Source organism: Anopheles darlingi, chromosome X (genome assembly GCF_943734745.1).
Source record: "Anopheles darlingi chromosome X, idAnoDarlMG_H_01, whole genome shotgun sequence".
NCBI lineage: Eukaryota > Metazoa > Arthropoda > Insecta > Diptera > Culicidae > Anopheles > Anopheles darlingi.
This window is the reverse complement of record NC_064873.1, coordinates 2698457-2717500: the sequence shown is the minus strand read 5'-3', so window position 1 is coordinate 2717500 and position 19044 is coordinate 2698457. Positions and strand designations below refer to the sequence as shown.

The 19044-nt window shown below is 53.1% G+C and overlaps 1 protein-coding gene across 1 annotated transcript in view; it reads left to right on the top strand.

Annotated features, from left to right (window-relative positions):
- The first annotated feature begins 4249 nt into the window (after positions 1-4249).
- LOC125955762 (netrin-B-like) overlaps positions 4250-19044 on the top strand; it is a 35619-nt gene continuing 20824 nt past the window's right edge. The window contains exon 1 of the mRNA XM_049686914.1: positions 4250-6472. Within this exon, the coding sequence (XP_049542871.1) occupies positions 5161-6472 (1312 nt within the window). The 5' untranslated portion in view covers positions 4250-5160. The remainder of the gene's footprint in view (positions 6473-19044) is intronic.

The following is a 19044-nucleotide window of genomic DNA, read 5'->3' as shown; positions in this document are numbered from 1 at the left end:
GGGGGTTGCGAACTTCCTCCCCAGAGTATACCAGAGTTGTTTGTTTTTTCAAACTTTTAATGATAGACTGTCTTGGGGGATTTCTTCGGGAAGTTTTGGAGGACTGTTGTTGTTGTTGTTGTTGTTAGTTGGTAGAAGTGACGTGGGGTTCTAGCGGGGTTGACCCCTATAATTAAGGTGCCCCAGGACTTCGTCCTCCCCCCTCCCCCCCTGGTGAGGTGCTTTCTTCACCTGGCGGCCGCCCCCCTTTTTGGCAGGGAGTAGAAGAACAAAGAACCGGAACTGCTCGAAGACTTAGCTTGTGGGTGCTTGTGCCGGGAAGTGGGACCTGTGTGTGTGTGTGTGTGTGTGTGTGTGTGTGTGTGTGTGTGTGTGTGTGTGTGGAGGAGATCCTTCTGCTTGAATCGATTCCCTTTTTGCATGACGCACGTAGACAGCAGCAGCAGTAGCAGCAGCTCTCTTCGTTTGATCATTTGTGATTCTCCAACTCACCCTCTTCATCTTCTCCTCCCCTTCTCTTCGGGGCACACACACACACGCGTGGAATGTGAAATCAGGGCACGTATCAAACGCTTGTGCTGCCCTCCGGAAGGGGGAAGGAGGGTGCTGGAGTCGCACGGCCACGTGATGGTGGAACGTGATGTGATTTCCGTCTAACGCATACATTCGCATAGTTGCTAGCCTCTTTTTATTATTATTATTATTAGTATTATTATTATTATTATTATTATTATTTTGTACCGTGGGGTGTTGCAGAATGTCCTTTGTGTCGGATGCGGATTCGGTTTGCGGAAGTTTTGAAAAGCCGAACGTGCGTCACACGCGCGTGTGTGTGTGTGTGTGTGTGTATTTTCTTTCTAAAAAGTTCTGCTGCTCGATTGTCCGTTTATTATGGAGAGAAGGAAGAGGAGAGCCGCTGCGCCTACGATGCGATTCCGGATGATGATGATGTCCTCGGCGGTCTCGGCGGTCATTCGGCGGAGGTTGAGCCAAATTTAGCCCAGGAGGTGGCGAAACGCCAGCTGCAGAGGGGGTTTCCCCACCCCACCCGATGGTCCGATTGATTTAGGAGTCCTGCGGATTCCATTTTGGCGTGTTTTATGGCCTGGCTGGCTGGCTGGCGCTCCATTGCCTGTTGGAGCTGTTGGCCTGTTGCATGTGCAGCACGTCACGTCGCGTGCTGCTGACTGTTTATTGTTTCACTTTCAGGCCCATTGACATGCACAGACACAGACACCGACAGAGACAGACAGACAGACAGATGGACGAGGGAATGTAGACCATTGACGCACGAACGAATATTTATTGGCTTTTAGGGGGGGTGGGGGGGCCGTGATGCGGTGCGGTGCGGTGCGGTTGATCGATCGTGCTGCCTGATCGCGAATGCCGATGATGGCCGCTGTAGGACAGACTCCCAAGGATAGCCGCCATTCGATCGCTTCCCATCGAACAGCATCACACACACTGGCCACGTCGTCCATTTGTGTAAGCGGCACGTCACACGCCAAGGAGGTCATAAATAAGGAGCAGATTCACTCACTCACGCTCTCTCTCTCTCTCTCTCTCTCTCTCTCTTTCTCTCTCTCTCGCTCTCTCTTTCTCTCGGCGTCAAAGTACAACACCAGAAGGAGGAAAACTCGACGTCGAAGGCAACATAACGTCGTCAGCATAACAGCTTGTTCTCTCTCTCTTTTTCTCTCTTGTCCTAGGTCCAGCACCCGCTCGGTCCAGGCCGATATAGTCCTTGGAGAGTCATTTTTCCTTGTTACCTTGGTGTGTGGGTGTGTGTCGTGTACCTTAACCTTTAATTTTTCGAATGCAACAAGCGGTGAGGAGCAGTAGCAAACGGATAGAGAGAGAGAGTGAGAGTGAGAAAAAGCGAGATAAAGAAGAAAGAAAGAGAGTGAAATAAAGAGAGATGGAGAGAGAGAGAGAGAGAGAGAGAGAAGGAAGAAAAGAAAATAAAGTGTGGCGCTCACAAAGCCCAAAAGGGATCGAGCCACCTCAATCGAGATAGTTGATGCGTTGCGTTGCGAGCCGCTAATGGGTGATAATAAATTCGATCCGCTTAACACCCTTCGACCGAAGCACACACACGCACGCGTACGTGCCCCCTACGCAGCATGGTATTGTATGGAGAGCACGCGCGTGACGAAACTAATTAATGAAACGCACGGGGCACGGGATGGCGCACGAGGCAAGGCGAGAGACGTGACGGGTGGGAGACGGAAGATGCTGGAAGATGGCGAGTATAGAGTACCCTTGGGAGGATGCTGGCAACCGCTGGCAACCGGCAATGCCTAGATGCTCCGGTTTGCTGTTAATCTGTTGCAGCAACAGCAGCAGCAGCAGTTCGTTCGACTTTGTGCATCTCGTGCAAAGGAAGGTTGTAGTGGTGCAGAAAACAAACAAGAAGTCAGGTACAACACATTTAGTCCTTCCAGGCACACATTTGTTCATGCGAGACCCATTTAAGCAGTCGGTTTGGACTGTGTATTATGTAAATTTCAAAATTAACTTATTAAACTACATCAAGTAATCGAATAAATAAATCAATTAATTGTTTTTATTATGCCACCTTCTTGCCAGTACAAACCATTGTTTTACTCATGCCACAAACTATACCCAGTACAGAAGCTGGAAACATATCCAGTAAACAGCTGAACACCATCGGTGGAAAACTATAACATTATCGGTCAGAACGTAACGAAAAGAAAACGAACACTCAGTTAAAACAAATCGTTTTTAGTAAAAATAAAAGCAAATAAATTAAAAAAATAACTAAACATGATGATAAAACGAAACATCTGATCTGTAACTAAACAAAATGTGACTCAAAATATGAATACAACGCTTAATGTGGCAATAAAGTCCGCGAATGGCATCCCGATAACCGTTGCATTCTAATTTTTGGTATTTGTTTTCGGCGCTTCAATAAAAACGCAAATCATCGCTGTTGTTGTACATTATGCTTTAACATTGACATAACAGATTTAACAAAAAAAACACAAAAATCCCTCTAATGTGTGCTGCATATCCGCAACCCCGAAGCCGCCCGGCGAAGCGCCACGGTGTGCGTGTTGGTGTGCGTGCCCCCATTTAGCGATCGAACTATATCGAGCATCGAGCTGGACTGGTGCAAGGCTTGGCTTGGGGTTGTGGAAATTTTGCAGAAATCAGCGATCGAGACTTCTTGGCCGCAAGATGCCAATAGCTCTCAAACCCTCTCCCCCTCCCCCGCGACCGCGATTGCACTCACGCACTCATGTGAGGTTCGCTCACAGCTTATCTCCTCGCATAATTCTCGCTATCTCGCACTAGATTACTCCCCGTGCCCGCGCGGTGGCGGTGATGTCCCACAGCCGATGCTCTCGCAGACTGCACGGCATCGATGCGCTTTAATGGCGGGTGGGGGGAGGGGGTAGTGGGGGGAATTTTCACCCGAACAAACCCGACGACGAATCAACATTCGGTGGTGGCTGAGGAGGCGAGCCAGCAACTCAGAAGGGTGGGTGGGTGGGTGTGAGTGAGTGAGAGAGCGCGATGGAAAGAGGAAGAGAGAATCAGCGAACGAGAGAGAGAGCGAGAGTGGTGAGAGGGGGGTGTATGATTTTTCCTGTGCGAAAAGGACACACAAAGCCCAGTAGGTTCAGGTGATGCTGATGAAAGAGATAGGACAAGAGAGAGAGAGAGAGAGAGAGAGAAAGAGAGAGAGACAGAGAAAGAGAGAGCGAAAGAGAGAGCGAAAGAGAGAGCGAAAGAACAATAGAAAAAGATAGGTAGTGAGGAAGGGAAAGGGTTAAAACGACACGATTGGCCGCAAGAACCAATCAGCGCGCTCGGTTCCGTTCGGTTCGGTTCGAGGTGAGTGTCCCGAGGTGATGCAGCATCCGACCGGCCGAACCGTCTCTCTCTCTCCGCTCGCTCTCTGCATGCTGCGTCGTCAGATCACAGCATCACCTTGCGCACTGATACCTATCCGCTACTCAAATGACGCTCTTTCTCTCTCTCTCTCTCTCTCTCTCGATCTGCGATGTACTCTAGCTGGCTCTCGTTGCTGCTGCGCGCCAGCTCTCTCTCTCTCTCTCTTTATCTCTCTTTCTCTCGTGCTCTAACTCTCTCAAGATCGAGATGCGAAACGCGTGCGTTGATTGTTAACACAGAGAGAGAGCAAGAGAGTCCAAGTAGGAGCTAGCGGTCGCGGGCGCGCGGTCGTCCCGTGTGTTATTCAAGCTTCGACTCTTCTCCTGAGAGCTCTCAGTGACGAGCAGCAGCAACAGCAGCCGCAGCAGCAACAGCAACAGCAGCCAGACTCTCGCACCCTTTCCTGCTCTGCATCGAGCATCGCAAGCAAGCCGCGAAGGGTATCGCACGGGTCGCGCGTATCCTTGCCAGCCACAACAACACCAAACTTCAAGCGAACCAGGCGACGGGCTGCACTAAAGCAACCACACTCTGTGGCCGCAGTCCGCAGTCAATATCCAGCAGCATCCGAGAAGTAGTAGTAGCAGCGGTAGTAGTAGCAGCAGTAGAGCACAGCTACTAGTCAGGAGCTGTTCGCGTATCTGTTCTGTTGACCACTCGTTTCGGTTCCGCGTCGTTGGTCGGTCGGTCGGTCGGTCGGTTGGAGTGTACCTGTATTTTGAGGGTTTTTTGGGCCTGCGCGCGCCCGCGCGTGTGTGTGTGTGTCGAAAGTGTGTGGTGTGTTGTGCGTGCGGTGCCGTTTTCCATCCGGGGAGTTGGGGGCGGGTCGGAGTTGTAGTGTGCGGGGTTTTTTTCCCCCCCCCCCGGGAGGGAGGGAGGCAGAAGATTCATGGTTCAGGTCCAGGCCGGTGGCCAATGGAAGGCGGCTGGTGGCCGTACCACCGTGGATTGAGGGAGAGAAAGAGCGAGAGAGAGAGAGAGAGAGAACATCGCGCCAAGCGTCGGCAGTAGTAGCACTGTAGCCGTCGTCCTGCCGTGTGCCTCGACAATCAACAACCAACCAACTCCCACAGCCGCCGAGCGATCAACAAGCAATCAATAACAGACGCCGGAAGACGCCTCGAACAACTCGAACTTGGAGAGGTCCGTGCGCGCGTGTCAGTGTGTGTGTGAGTGTGAGTGTCAACGGGGTCTCGACGAAACAGGTCCTTCGGTTGTCGTAAGTGTTTCGATAGAATGGTCGCCACCGTCACGAGAAGACCGTTCCTATCGGTGGCCGGTGGTCCCGCGCTGTTCCTGTTGCTGTTGCTACAGCAGCTCCTGCTAGTAGCAGGTCATCGCGGCGGTAACGGGGGTGGTGGTGGTTCGCAGCATACGCAGTTCCTGCGCAGCTTCGCACCGCACGCAACGCCCCTGAACGATCCGTGCTACGATGAGGATAGACCGCGCCGCTGCATGCCGGACTTTGTGAACGCCGCGTTCGGCGTACCGATCGAGGCGTCGTCCGTGTGCGGCCACGAGCAGCCCGCGCGCTTCTGCGACCAGCGCGCGACCGGCAGCGGCAGCGACCTAGCGACCGGCATCGGGGCATCCTCCGCACCGTCGACGCTGATCGGCCCCGGGCGGACTGGCGCGACGCAGGAAGCGACGACGACGCTCGCGTGCGAAATCTGTGACGCGTCGGAACCGACCAAACGGTACCTGCCGGGCGCCCTGACCGATGTGCACAACTCGAACAACGTGACCTGCTGGCGATCGGAACCGCGGTCCGGTTCGCTCGATGCGGGCCCGGACAACGTAACGCTGACGCTGTCGCTCGGTAAGAAGTTCGAGCTGACGTACGTCAGCCTCAGCTTCTGCCCGTACGCACTCCGGCCGGACTCGATGGCGATCTACAAGAGTGCGGACTATGGGAAGAACTGGCTGCCGTTTCAGTTCTACAGCTCCCAGTGCCGGAAGCTTTATGGGCGGCCAACGAAGGCTCAGATTTCGCTCAGCAACGAGCAGGAGGCCCGCTGTGTTGACCACAACCGGTACAGTGTGGATGGGGTGCAGGGTTCGCGGATCGCGTTCAGTACGCTCGAGGGTCGCCCATCGGCACCGGACTTTGATAACTCCGTCATCCTGCAGGATTGGGTGACGGCCACCGACATACGCGTCATCTTCCATCGGTTGCAGGCACCGTCCGGGGGTGGTGGTGGCGGGGGTGGTGGCCAATTCCCGGCCGGCTCCAAACACCAATCAACCGAACTGAGTGGTGGAAAGTTTGGTGGCGTCGCGAAGAAGGCGTCCGATTTTTTGCCGGTCGCGTCACGCGAACTACCGAGCGGGTCCGGTGTGCTGACGTACGCACTGTCGGACTTTGCCGTCGGTGGGCGGTGCAAGTGTAATGGGCACGCGTCCCGTTGCATCAAGAGCCCGGCCGATGGGAAGCTGGAGTGCGATTGCAAGCATAACACGGCCGGCCGGGACTGCGAGCGCTGCAAACCGTTCTACTTCGATCGACCGTGGGCCCGCGGTACCGTCCGGGATGCCAACGAGTGCAAAGGTAAGTGCTACGGGTGGGTGAGGGATGGGGGTGTAATCCTCCCTTGATTCCATCGTTCGCGTCTGGACCATCATCCTTGGCTTGGATCTTGGTTTTGTTTTGTTTTGGTTTTGGTTTTTCTTTTTCAAACGCGGCCCCTTCTGCGGCACCTTCCTTTTTCCTTCCCCCTTTGGTCCCTTGATCCTGAATATCCTTTCATTCCCATGGTCACCACCTCAACCACTCTGTAGTATATTTTGTCGCGACGTTGACGACTTAATGCTCGACCTGCCTCGCTCCTGCTATGCGATGCGAGACACCTTGGGGGCATGTGTGTGTGTGTACCGCGACGTCTGGTTCGCATTCAGGACTCCCGGGCTGGCGCACTCCCAGAGGCCAGCCTCCGGAGTGCGCCGCCAGGGTGTTTTTGTTTATCAAATCCTTAACGTGCTCAGAATTAGTTGGTGTAGATGTGTATGCGCGTGTGTGTATAGAGAGAAGGAGAGAGAGAGAGCGTCGGGGCGGGAGTGAAGACCCCTGTTTCCCCTTCCTCCCTTCTCCTCTTGAGCCTTTTCGAAGCTTCAGGATCTCGTGCGAGGTGCGTGCCAGACACACATTCGGGGGACGGTGAGTGCTCCGTTTGTTTCATTTTCATTTTCATTTTAATTGCCACCGTGACTCCGGGATTTTCGCGTGCTTTCATACACACGCACACACACACACACACACGGTCGCGTAAGGACGTGTGTGTGTGTGTGTGCGTAAGCAAAAAAAAAAAGGTACAAAACGGTCGCAGACCGGAAGACCGGGACCGGGGAGGAGATCTCGCGCCGGGCTCGCCAAACAAAGGGCGCTCTTTTGGGCTCCGAGTACCCCGAGAGAATAGAGAGAGAGAGAGAGAAAGTCCTTTTCCTCATTCCTCCATATTTCTCTCCCTTTTTCTCTCTCTCCCTCTCTCTCTTGCTCGAGGAGAGTAAACGGGGACTTCAGGCACCGTTTGTGATGCAGTTTCGCATCGCATGGTCTGTGTGTGTGTGTGTGTGTGTGTGACTGCTGGATGACCCGCAGCCCAGTCCCACCGTACAATCGGCATCTCGATCGATCGTCCTTTCGGGTTTCGGACCGACCGACCGACCGACGGAACCCGATTTCTCGCAGAAGAAACAACATTTTCCTCGAGCACCAGAACCAACAACAAAGCAAAACACCAACAAGAAAAAAAAACAGTAAAAGGCAGAATAAGCACACACACACGCACACACACTCACGCACAGACCCGACCACCCGAACATGGCAAATAGGGAAAAAAAAAGGATTTATTTTTGTTGTTGCGATTCGATTTTGCGGACGGAGTGCGGATTGGGTTTGGGCGGTTGCAGCTGCAGCACGAACCATCGGTAGACCATCGATCCCATTCCGCAGTGCACAGTGCCTCCGCAAGAAGAAGTAGAAAAAAAAGAACCTTTTCTACTTCAATGTTTGTTATTGCTAATAAACCGTCGTATATGTTACACCAAAACTGTATTGCTCGCTAACATCGCTGTCTCTGTAGAGCTCGCGAACGTGAACCTCGGGGAGCAGTGAGGCTGGTGCTGTCCTTGCTGAGCTGCTCAGCGGTCCTAGAACGGGCCTGGAGGCCTGCTTTGCTGGCGACTGCCTCGCAACCGTAATTGAGATTGACAGGATCGACGCGGCGACGGATGCAGATCCCCAGGAGAATGCTCCGGAATGCGGTCAGTCTGTTGATAGTGAATCAGGTCAGGTCAGGGGACGGTCAGGGAGCAGGGACGAAACGTTGGCAGCCATTGACAGGCGTGAGTCGACCGTTCGCTAACTTGCCACGTGCCGTGTACACGGTTTGCCTCTATTGCTTTCCTTGCTGCTGCAACAGAAGCGAGGAGACGATGGGGGATGGGGGATGGAGGGTGTATTTACCAAAACACACCGAAGGTCCTCTCTCTCTCACACACTCTTTTTGCGCTGCAGCAGCAACAGTACCCCTCAAGTTAAATACCGACCTTCAGCCCCTATCGATAGGGGTTGCAAAGCGTGCGCTAAGAAGGGAGGTTGCGCCTCGTTTTTTTCCTCGCTCAACACGTTGCCCACCCTTTCGCGGGGCGAAACACAAATGAAGCCGCCAAACGCACACACACACACACACACAAACGCGGAAGTAAACACAAAATCACCCCCGAAAAGGAAAGGGTATGGCGACGGGGTTGATAAGATATGCCCATCATCCCCCGACAGACACACACATCCCATCCCGCATGGGGTAACAAATGAATGGTGGAGAGGAGAGGGGAGAGCCTTACCCCCCCCCCCCCCCCCGTGCAACAACCCCATTTGGGAGGGGCGGCAGTGCCTGGCATCTGACGGTGACTCACTTTGACAGGAACACACAGGAACACCTCTTGTCGTTGTCGATCGGCAATCGCAGCCGGCAGGGGTTTGGGAGTGGGGTGGGGTGGGGTGTGCCCGAGCCCGCCACCAGCCACCACCAGCTACAACGCTTCTTCGCCTTCGCCTGTGGACCTGTGTCCGGCCTGAGTAGCCTCATGCGTCTGGCGCTGGCGCAAGATATCGAATGACAGTGCCATTGTCCGCCTGCACCCGGTCCCTGGTCCGGTACCAAGTGGAAGACCATCCCCGAGATGTATTACCGGAGGTCTGACACCCCCCCCCCCCTTTTTTCCCACTCACACAACCTTCCTCGATTGGTGGCTGAGGCCTGAGGAATGGTTCAATCTCTGGGGCCATTAACATTTATGCCAGCCGATTTATGGTCCGCATTTTTCGAGAGCGCGATCGAGAGAGGAAGAGCGAGAGAGAGAGAGAGAGGGAGAGGAAAACAGGGTGGTATCGAGGCATCGACCGTCTGTCAACCCCCTTTCGACCGCTCAGACCTACCCTTCAGATATTAGAGGCGATCTGGCGAAGGCATCGATCGAGGCGATCCTGGAGCGAGCTCCGTGGCCGTGTCCACTCCTTACCTTACCCGTGTGTGCGTGCACGAGGGTTGGTTCGTTCGAAGTTGACCAGGACCTTTTGCTCTGGTATTCGTTCTACTGCTGCTGCTGCTGTTCCTCGCAGAATGCCTCCCTCGAAACGGAATGCCGTTCCGTTGTCACCGGTGAGTGCGGTAGAGCTCCACCCGCCCTTCTTCTTCTTCTTCTTCAACCACCACCAGGGAACCTGGGCCAACACGCGCGCAGGCACAACGCGTTCGTCATAATTTACACTCTTCCAAACACATTAACGTTAATAACGCTTGCGCTGCATACGGTTTCGAACTAGCGATGCCGCCGATACCTGGAAACTATCTGTGACAGTCAGAGACTATGGAAGAGAGAGAAAGAGATGGACGACGGTTGCAAAAGAGAGCTTAGAAGAGACGCATACCGACAGAACACGACACACACGCACGCACGCACGCACGCACGGGCAGCCCATACGAGTGGTGGCTGACAGATTTGTTGCCAGCTTTTCTTTGGTTTGTTCTTTTTCTTCTTCTTCTTCTTTTTCTTCTTCTTCTTCTTCTTCTTCTTTTTCTTCTTCGTCTTCTTCTTCTTCTTCTTCTTCTTCTTCTTCTTCTTATTTGTTTTTAAATGTCAGTCACCGAAAGAAGCAACGCATTGCGTGAAGTAGCAAAGAGGAAGAAGAAGGAGAAGAAGACGATGGAGAAGAAGAAAAAGAAGAAGAAGAAGAAGAAGAAGAAGAAGAAGAAGGAGACGCAATCTAGCAGACGACGACGCTCGACGCATAACTGGATACCGTTTGATGATGAGGGAAAAGGAAGATGAAAGCAAAAAAAAGAAGAGGAGAAAAAGAGAGAGAGAGAGAGAGAGAGGTCTGGTCCGGTCCGGTGATCGGAGGAGAAGGAAGAGGACCCGCCACCAGTGGATATGCTTAGGTGGCGTGCGCTCTTAATTAAAAGACTCTCGCAACCCACCCAGGGGGTCCCAACAGGCTGTGGTGTGCTGTGTTTGGGACCTCATCGGGGAGCATCTCATTCACTACCACCACACACACACACACGCGAACGGCTCCCAAATGGGCGTCCTGCCGCCTGCCAGTACTGCCCATTTGCGAGTGCGCTGACGACGACGACGCTGACCTGCTTCTTACCTCGCTCCAGGGGTGGGCGCTCTCTCTAGGGGTGGCCTTCACCCCCCTCGGGGCTTCTGGGCATTTTTTCGAATTTCGTCCAAATCCAAGTCCGGAAGCCCCCGGGTCCCCGGGTCCCGGGCAGCTACTGTAACGCTGGCACACTGACGGGCGGGCCTGTGTGCCGTAAAACGCCACGCGGAATGTCTCAGTAACCCGACCAACCCTCGATCGAACGGTCCTTATCGTCATCCCCCGTCATCGGACAGTCCGTTCCCGATCGTTGGATATCCGATATCGCGCGATCACCCGGTGTGTGTGTGTGTGTGGCTGGGGCTGGTGGCTACCCAAAAACCTACCTAACGACCTAACCACCCCCACCCCCCGTGGCTCCTTAACGTGACGGCAAACCGATCAACCGGCAATGGCGGCCGAGTTTTTGGGTTTTAATTTCGTGATTTTTTAAACATTTCGCACACACGCGCATGCACGCGCACGCTACTCATTCCACCTTTCTGCTCCCTGCGAGTGTGTGCTCATTAGGAGAAGGTGGAGGCCGCGGTGGTGGTTCCCCCTCCCCTCTCCAACCCCTGCCCTGCCACTAAAAGAAACGATTTAGGGAGATCTGATCCGGAGCGACGATAACGGACCGTTTTTCGGCGATTTTGGAGTGTTTCTCTGTCGCCGCTCCTCCCGCCTCGTCTCGTCTCGTCTCGTCTCGTTTCGTTTGTTTTTGGTTGTCTTTCCTGCTGTGTTCTGCCTGTTTTCTTTTCGGTGGTTTTTCTTTTTCTTCCCTCCTTTTCTGTCTTTTCATCTGAAGCAGTGGCAAAGGATGGAAAAGGGGAAAGAGAGAGAGAGAGAGAGTGGTGGTGGTGGTTTGGATCTGAAACCTAATTGGATTTGATTTAACGAGCTCGAGCTGTCGAGGCCCCCAGCCCCACTGCTTGAGGGGCTGGATGGGGGTTCGAACAACATCTCGACGACACTCTCGATCCTCAAATTGGTGTCAGTTTGTCACGCGGCAGGAGATGGAAGGCAGCAGGCAGCAGGCAGAGGGGAGGTGGGGGTGTGACAGCTCTGTGCTGGTAGGTGAGGTGAGCGCACACCCCCGAAAGCCTTCTGGAATAGTACCTGGAATGGAATGCCCCGAAAACGTCGCTCCACGTCGCACATCGTCGTCGTCAGCGTCGTCGTCATTGACTATTCCTAGGAAATTGTCGGAATATACCGCTTTATCCGCACACCCCGGGTGTGGGGGTGGGGGGAGGGGGAGCGGGGGTTCTTCTTCTACTCCTGCATGGTTTGTGTGTGTATGTGTGTGTGTGGATGGCCCCGTACGCGAGTTTGCGGTGACAGATCGAGCGAATATCGAATTCGTTTCGTTCGCTCGCGCGCGCGTGCGTATGTATGTGTGTGTGTGTGTGTGTGTGTGTGTGTGTGTGTGCGTGTGTTTGCACACCTGTGCGGCAGACGCGTCGTTCTGTTATCGATGATCCAAAATCTGCTAGTTTGTGGATCTTCACCCAAAACTGTTGTCAGCGCTGATCGAGTGGAATGTAAATGAAAAGTTCTGGGATTGTTTTTTTTTCTGTTATTTTGAGGAGGAATTGGATTGGAACACCTTTCATTTGCAATTTTAAGATGGAGGGGGGGGGGAGGAAGGCGAAAGGAGGGGTGATAAGGGGTTTAACACACACACACACACACACACACACACACACACACACACACACACACTCGCGCACGTCGTTGCTAGTTGCAAAGAGGATCGATCGAGCGCGCGCGATGAAGGATAAAAACCGATCCCGAATGCCTGGAACATTTTTTTTATAGTTGGCCGCACAGAATAGGCCCTATCTCAGCCAAAAATGATGCAAAGAAAGGGCGGGCATTTTGTAGGTTTTTTTTTAAATTACCTTTTAGGAAAAGTATTGATGTAAATTATTCCTTAATTCCTTTTTATATCATATTTTAAACGTTTACTTTGACATCACCCAACATTTACTTTTGCACAGTAAAGTATAGATCACATCATTTGCCCTCTTGTTGCACGTCACCCTCATTTTAGTTGGTTTTTATACATTTTTGGTATTCTTTTCAATTTTCCTTTTGATAATTGTCCAATAGAAATCGATGTAACGAAAATCCAGACAGTTTTGTTGCGTGGATAGCTTTCCCTATGAAAGCGATCTTTTTGAATACAAAACACTTAACGCCATACCTTCCGGGTAAGAACAAGCTACCTAAATCATGCCAAACTTAAACAGGATCATTCAGGTGGAAGGATAAAAACCCTTTTCTGGTAGACACTCTTTTGTTTTTTGCACAAATTTCGACTGAACGTTGCCCCAAAAAGGTGAAAACATTCGATTTGTCGCCACAATGTGCCAAATCCCATGCCAAAATCATCATCGCACGGGCAAATTTATCTCCGTAAATAAATCAAACCTTTCCTAAATCAGTCCCTACATCTATGATTGGCAAAGTCAAAGTCTTTTGTTTGGAATTTTTCGAAACGCATTTTTATGGTGTGTTCCATCGTTTCGCAAAATACATTGTTTGAATTCGGTCGTCACTTCGGTTCATACCGATTCCTCGCACGCAACTTTGGGCAATCAAGCTGTGCTGTAGGGGTTTAAAATTTCTCTTAAACATATTTATCGAACTGTTATTTTGACTTTCGTGAGCTTTTTTTTAGTGTAATCACGCTGCGATGTCCCAGGATTGTCGACTCCCTTTTGTCTGCAGAATCGGACATTTGTTACACTTTATCGGCTGTTTTATTTTTGTTGTTGCTAAAATCAAGGTAAAAGTCCCCCCGGTAACGTTTACATATGCTATTTTGAGTTTAGTTTCGAGTTCTTTCGAGTTTTAATAGTGTGAGTGTGCAGACATTTTTTCCATCGGTGATAACTTTTGAAGTCAATTTTGACAAAAACATTTATAACTTAATAAACAGACTACTATGATACTAAAACGCTGTCTGCGCAAAATTGCAAAAAGCGGTCACTAGGCGCGCTGCAATGATAAAAAAAAAATTGGCGGTCAACTATTAACTGTTCCACTGTTCGTTACTAAAGAAATCAATGCCAGACCATCTTGTTATCCCGCTTCCCGTAGACGGGATTGAAGATCTCTGCGTCTGCGTCTGCGTCGCGCACCGAATGTGCGGAGTCTTGCGGATCGGAACACCTCGGGGGGACGCTCGACATCATAATTCAATTTCTGTCGAACAAATGAGCACCAATTAGCGTAATCCTGCTAGGCGTTCTTGCGAGAGATTTTGGCGTCGATCGCGGCCGTCGTCGCAGACGCAGACGAGATGCACCTTCAGACCGAGCGCATTCTAATGGCCTGCTGGTGCCGGTGGTGCGAAGAAGACCGGTGGGATAATGACACCGATAACGGCACCACTGTACCCTATAATTTGCCCCCCACCACCCGATCGACCCGGGATCGGGATCCTGTGATCCTGGAAAATGTAAATTTCGGCACCGGCCCGGCTCATTTTCGTGTGTCTGTGTGTGTGTGTTCGGTTTTTTTTTTGCGTCTTCTCTTCTCTTCTCTTCTTCCGTTCTTGATTGCTGCTGCTGCATTCCGCGATGCTTGGGCGGTGGAACCGGACCGATCGACACACACACACACACACACACACACACACACACACACACACACATAGATTGTCCTGTCTACACGCGTCCGCATCCGCGGAACCGCTGATCGGGACACAAATTTGTCGATCGCCGGCCGGCCGGCCCTCGTTTCGTTTGTTTCGCTGCTGCACTTCCTACATTTCGCTCGCGCGTGTGTGTGTGTGTGCACACACCATGCGCCAAGTGGCACCATACACACATTCCGTCGCGCCAGGTAACAACACTTCCCCTCCCCTTAACCACCCCTTGTTCACCTTGGGCACCACCAATAAACCCTCCCCCTTGTTTTTGGCAGCGACATTGCGACTATCGGCAGGTATCGCCTGCGCGCCGACCAGACGGGGCCCACCTTGACCACCAACATCCCCTCCCTTCCTCCCTTTCCCCTTCTCACCTGTTGATACACACACACACACACTCTCTCATTCTCTCTCTCTCGATCGCATTTGCGTTCGGTTTTGGCAACTTTTGTCGCGCTGCACGAGATCTCGCCTCGTGAGCCCCCCTCACTCAGCACCGCGGTGACTTCCGGCAGCAGCAGCAGCATGCAGTCGCTGACCCGTAACACCTTCCCTCCTCCCCCCCTCCCTTTTTTTTTCACCACCACCACGGGGAAATTCGGAAATCAATTTTGTGTCTGTTGTTTGTCGCGAATGTTGCGCGTGAAGCTGCGCTTCGGTGAGCAACAAGCGCACCGTTCCGGAGCCACCAACAACAACGACTACTACTGCTACTACTACTACTACTACGGGTGCCTGGATTAATTGATGGGCCAGCCGCTGGAAAGGCTCTTCCGAAAGTGTAGAACTGTTGATGCCTCCGTGCATCTCGTGTGATGTAATATAAATATATATACGGACCGCCGTTCGGGCACCGCCGTCGTCGTCTCAAATTCTTCTAGCTTGTACTTATGCTGAGAAGAACGTGCGCGCCTTGGGGTGGTGGTGGTGTTGGTGGTGGTGCGAAGAATTCGTCCCACTGGTACAGTAAGCGGGCGCACCGCATACCGTGCGCTTGTCCGACACGAGTCGGTGCCGCGAACCTTCGCCGAGACACTTGTCGCCGTTTCTCCCTCCCTCGCTTCCTAACCCCGCGCAACCCCCTTCCCCCCGTTTTTTTACGAGGGTGAGATTTTTTGGCAGACAGCCAAAAGCGACGGAGCACGTCACATACTGTCAGCCAGGTAGACGACGGCCAGCCAGCTAGCCGGGATGGGGATGCGCAGCAGACGTGGTTTGGGTGCAGCAGGAAGATGGCACGCACGCACGCACGCACGCACGCATTAAGGAGTGACATTTTGCATCGAACGAGCTGGAAGCAGCAGCGCATCGAAGAAAAAGAAGACGAAGAAGATGAAGAAGAAGAAGAAAAAGAAGAAGAAGAAGAAGAAAAAGAAGAAGAGTAAGAAGAAGAAGAAGAAGAAGAAGAAGAAGAAGGAAGAGGAGGAGAAAGAGGCATTGCGGTGCTCGCATCACATGCTCGTCCCGTTTTTAACACATTCTTTCGCTCTCTTGTGGTGAGGGGGTGGTAAACTGCATATGCACAGAGAGAGAGAGAGAGTGAGAGAGAAAGAGAGAAAGAGAGAGAGAGAGAGAGAGAGAGAGAGAGAGCGCGCCTGTTGCGAGCCCGGTACGTCGCAACTATCGCTGGTGCGCTTGTTCGTCGATAATCGGCTCCTACGCTGCTGTTGCTGCTGCTCCGTATCCGTTTCGATGAGAGACACACACACACGAACGCACACACCGACCGAGAGGGGAGAAATGTCATTTGTTGTCTCACGCCTTACACCCCCAGACCAGACCAGACCAGACGATGGGGAGGTGGTTTCAGAACCGCGACAACCGCGTACCGGACTGCAACAGACTTTCTCACACCCACCCACCCACCCACCAGCCCACCAGCCTACCAGCGACCGATGCGCTGTCCGTTCGCGAGTCCGAGAGACCGCGTGTCGGTGTCGGTTTACCCCCACCCCCTCCGGGGGGCAGGGGACGCGTAGGCATCCGCCATCTCCCTTCCCTATCACCCCCTACCCCCATCCCCTTTTCCGGTAAAAATCACGAGACAGACCACGACCACGAGGTTAGCGACTCGAACAGCGACTGGTCTACTGGCACTGCGGTGTTGGGTGAAGAAGGGTGCGAAGGGCGGGCAATCGGTGCAGTGCGACATGATCGCTAGGCTGGACACCCCCTCCCCTCCTTACACCCCCCTATATGCAAATGCAGCGCGCGCGCTAAGGTGTCACGATTTATGAGTGTCTTATGCGCTTTCGCATCTCGCATATATCGAGGGGTTCCCGTACGAGTGCTGTAGTAGTAGAAGTGACCGCTGGATGGGTTTCGTTCACACTGTTCCCGGTGCTTGCGAGTGCGAAAAGATGAAAGCAACCCCGACGATGACAGCGCCCAGGATGAGGATGCAAATGAAGAGATCAGTGTTGCTGCTGCTGCTGCTGCTCGTTCGCCCTAGAATGCGGCGCCGAACGAGGAGAGCACAATCCTCTTCATCATTCATTCCGCGCGAAACCCCCCCCCCCCCCCCTTGTCGCGCCTCTCGTGCTCTCTCTCCGTATCACATCGCTGCTTAATGAGTTGTCATTAGTGAGCGAGCTCGCAAAACTGTCACTCGCTGCACAGCTGCTACTCGCTGCTGCTGCTGCTCGACACGCGCGAGATGATTGAGAGGGCATCGCCTACTACCAGCACTACTACTACCATTACTACTACCAGTCCGTGGCGCGAGATCGAGTGGCGCTCTGCACTGCTTGAGCGCGGCGTGAGAACCTTACATCCTACAGATAGTGCTACTACTATCCTTCAGCAGTAGCGCAAAAGCGGAGAGAGAGAACTTTGTCAGCACCCAGCAAGGAGTACTACTGGAACGCCGGCGTATGATTGATGGGCGACGCCGCAACCGCTGCAGAACTTTCATCTTGTCTGGAATCGTCCAGCAGCAGCAGTAAGGCCAGAAGATAGCGATAGCTTCTTCGTTTTAATACCTCCGTGGCCGCGCGCTGACAGGGACTCCAATTTGTTTGTTCCTCTCATGGTCTCCCCGGTGGCAGGAGAGTGGAAATGGGGTGGCGGCGAGGGTTGCGAGCAACGCTGTCGCTGAGCACCACGCAACGCGCGCGACGCGCGACGGACGGACGGACGGACGGAGTGAAAGTGGAAATTGTCGTTAATTGAAATCATGACTGATGGCAAACACATGCACGCGCGCGCACCCTCGTGTGTGTGTGTGTGTGTGTCGTGTGTACGATTTGTCCGCGGTTAATGATCATGACGATCAACAAACGAATGCACTTTCGGGTTTTGCTCCTTCTCCTCCTCCTTCTTGTTTTACTTTACGTTATTTTATTTTCACTTTTAACGGCGCCCGAACCGGCGTTTGATGACGATGAAAGGGGAGGAGGGTTGGTTGAAGGGTGAGAGTTTCCATTTTCCGCACCCTCCCGCAACCACACACACACGCGCACACACACACGCACCCTTGCTCGCACGCTCGCACGCTGTTGAAGTGGCCAAATAGACGCCAGCTTGGTCAACTCTGTAGTGTTATACCGTCCCCCTCAACCCCTCCTCTCGTGGGGGAGGTATCCTCCCCCTACCCCTCTGCATTCCACTGCACCCCTCAACAGAGTGAGGGACAGTTTACGAGCGTTTTGTTTTGTTTTCGGCTTTCGGTGATTAGACTTTAGGAGATTACCTAAGAGCGTTGCGCCCAGAGTGGCCAGAGAGAGAGAGAGAGAGAGAGAGAGAGAGAGAGAGAGAGAGAGAGAGAGAGAGAGAGAGAGAGAGAGAGAGAAAGAGCACTAGCCGACGCTTCACACCTTCAGATATAGAATCCGGACCCGTGGCCCGGACCGTACTATCCAGGTCTTGAGGTTCCGTGAGGTTCCGTGAGGTTGTCCGACGCATCCGAATGATCGATTGAACCCCCAGTCCACTTCCGGAGGGGTGGTTTCGAAGCAGTCCCGGTAGTAGCTCTCGGTCAGGGGATCATCTCCGGGCTTGTACTGCTGAAGCAGCCAGACAGCTTCGCCGGTCGCCGACACGCGGTCTAGCCTCAGGTCTCAGGTTAGCAGGTCGTAGCACCCTCCTCCCTTCAACCCCTAATGCTCCTTACTCTTCTCCCTCGGCAGGGGCTACTCGGTTTTTAATTGACTCCGATCGGTGGAAGATTTACGGTGCTGGTGAGTTAATTTCGTTTCGACCAATGTCGTCACTTGTCACCAGGGGGGGAGGTGGGGGTTAGGGGTGTGTGGGGGTTTGGGGAGGGTGGGAGGGTTAATGCTGACTGTAGACAACCGGGGCAACCAGGCCAACTTACGTGGTAATGGGGTGGGGTGGCGATCGTTTAAAATCGAATAAACACGACCCCCCTCCCCCATCCCTCTGTATCCCTCTGCACCCCTCTGCACCTTTGCTCCCCAACCCCCTGCGGGAGTCCGGTGGCTTGTTGAACCGGACGCTGCGACGTTGCGTCAGTGGCAGACCCTTCAGAGTGGTCAGAGAGCAGCATAAACACCACCACTACTACCACTACTCGAAGGGCCCTCTGCACCCCCCCCCTGATTTAGAGCAGTTGGCCCCTTGAGGAGTAGGAACCCTCCCATAAATCACTTCGCACCGCATCGTCACACACACACACACACACACACACACAGACACCCTAGGATTCTGGTTCTGGTTCTCTTGGGGCTTTCGCTTTCGCTTTCGCGCGTCAAGTAATTTGAGGCGTTAGCTGACCAAACCGCCGCATCCTGTATCCTGAGACGGTCACGGTCCCTGGAGCCCCTGGAGCATCATCACGGATCGCTCCGGATCG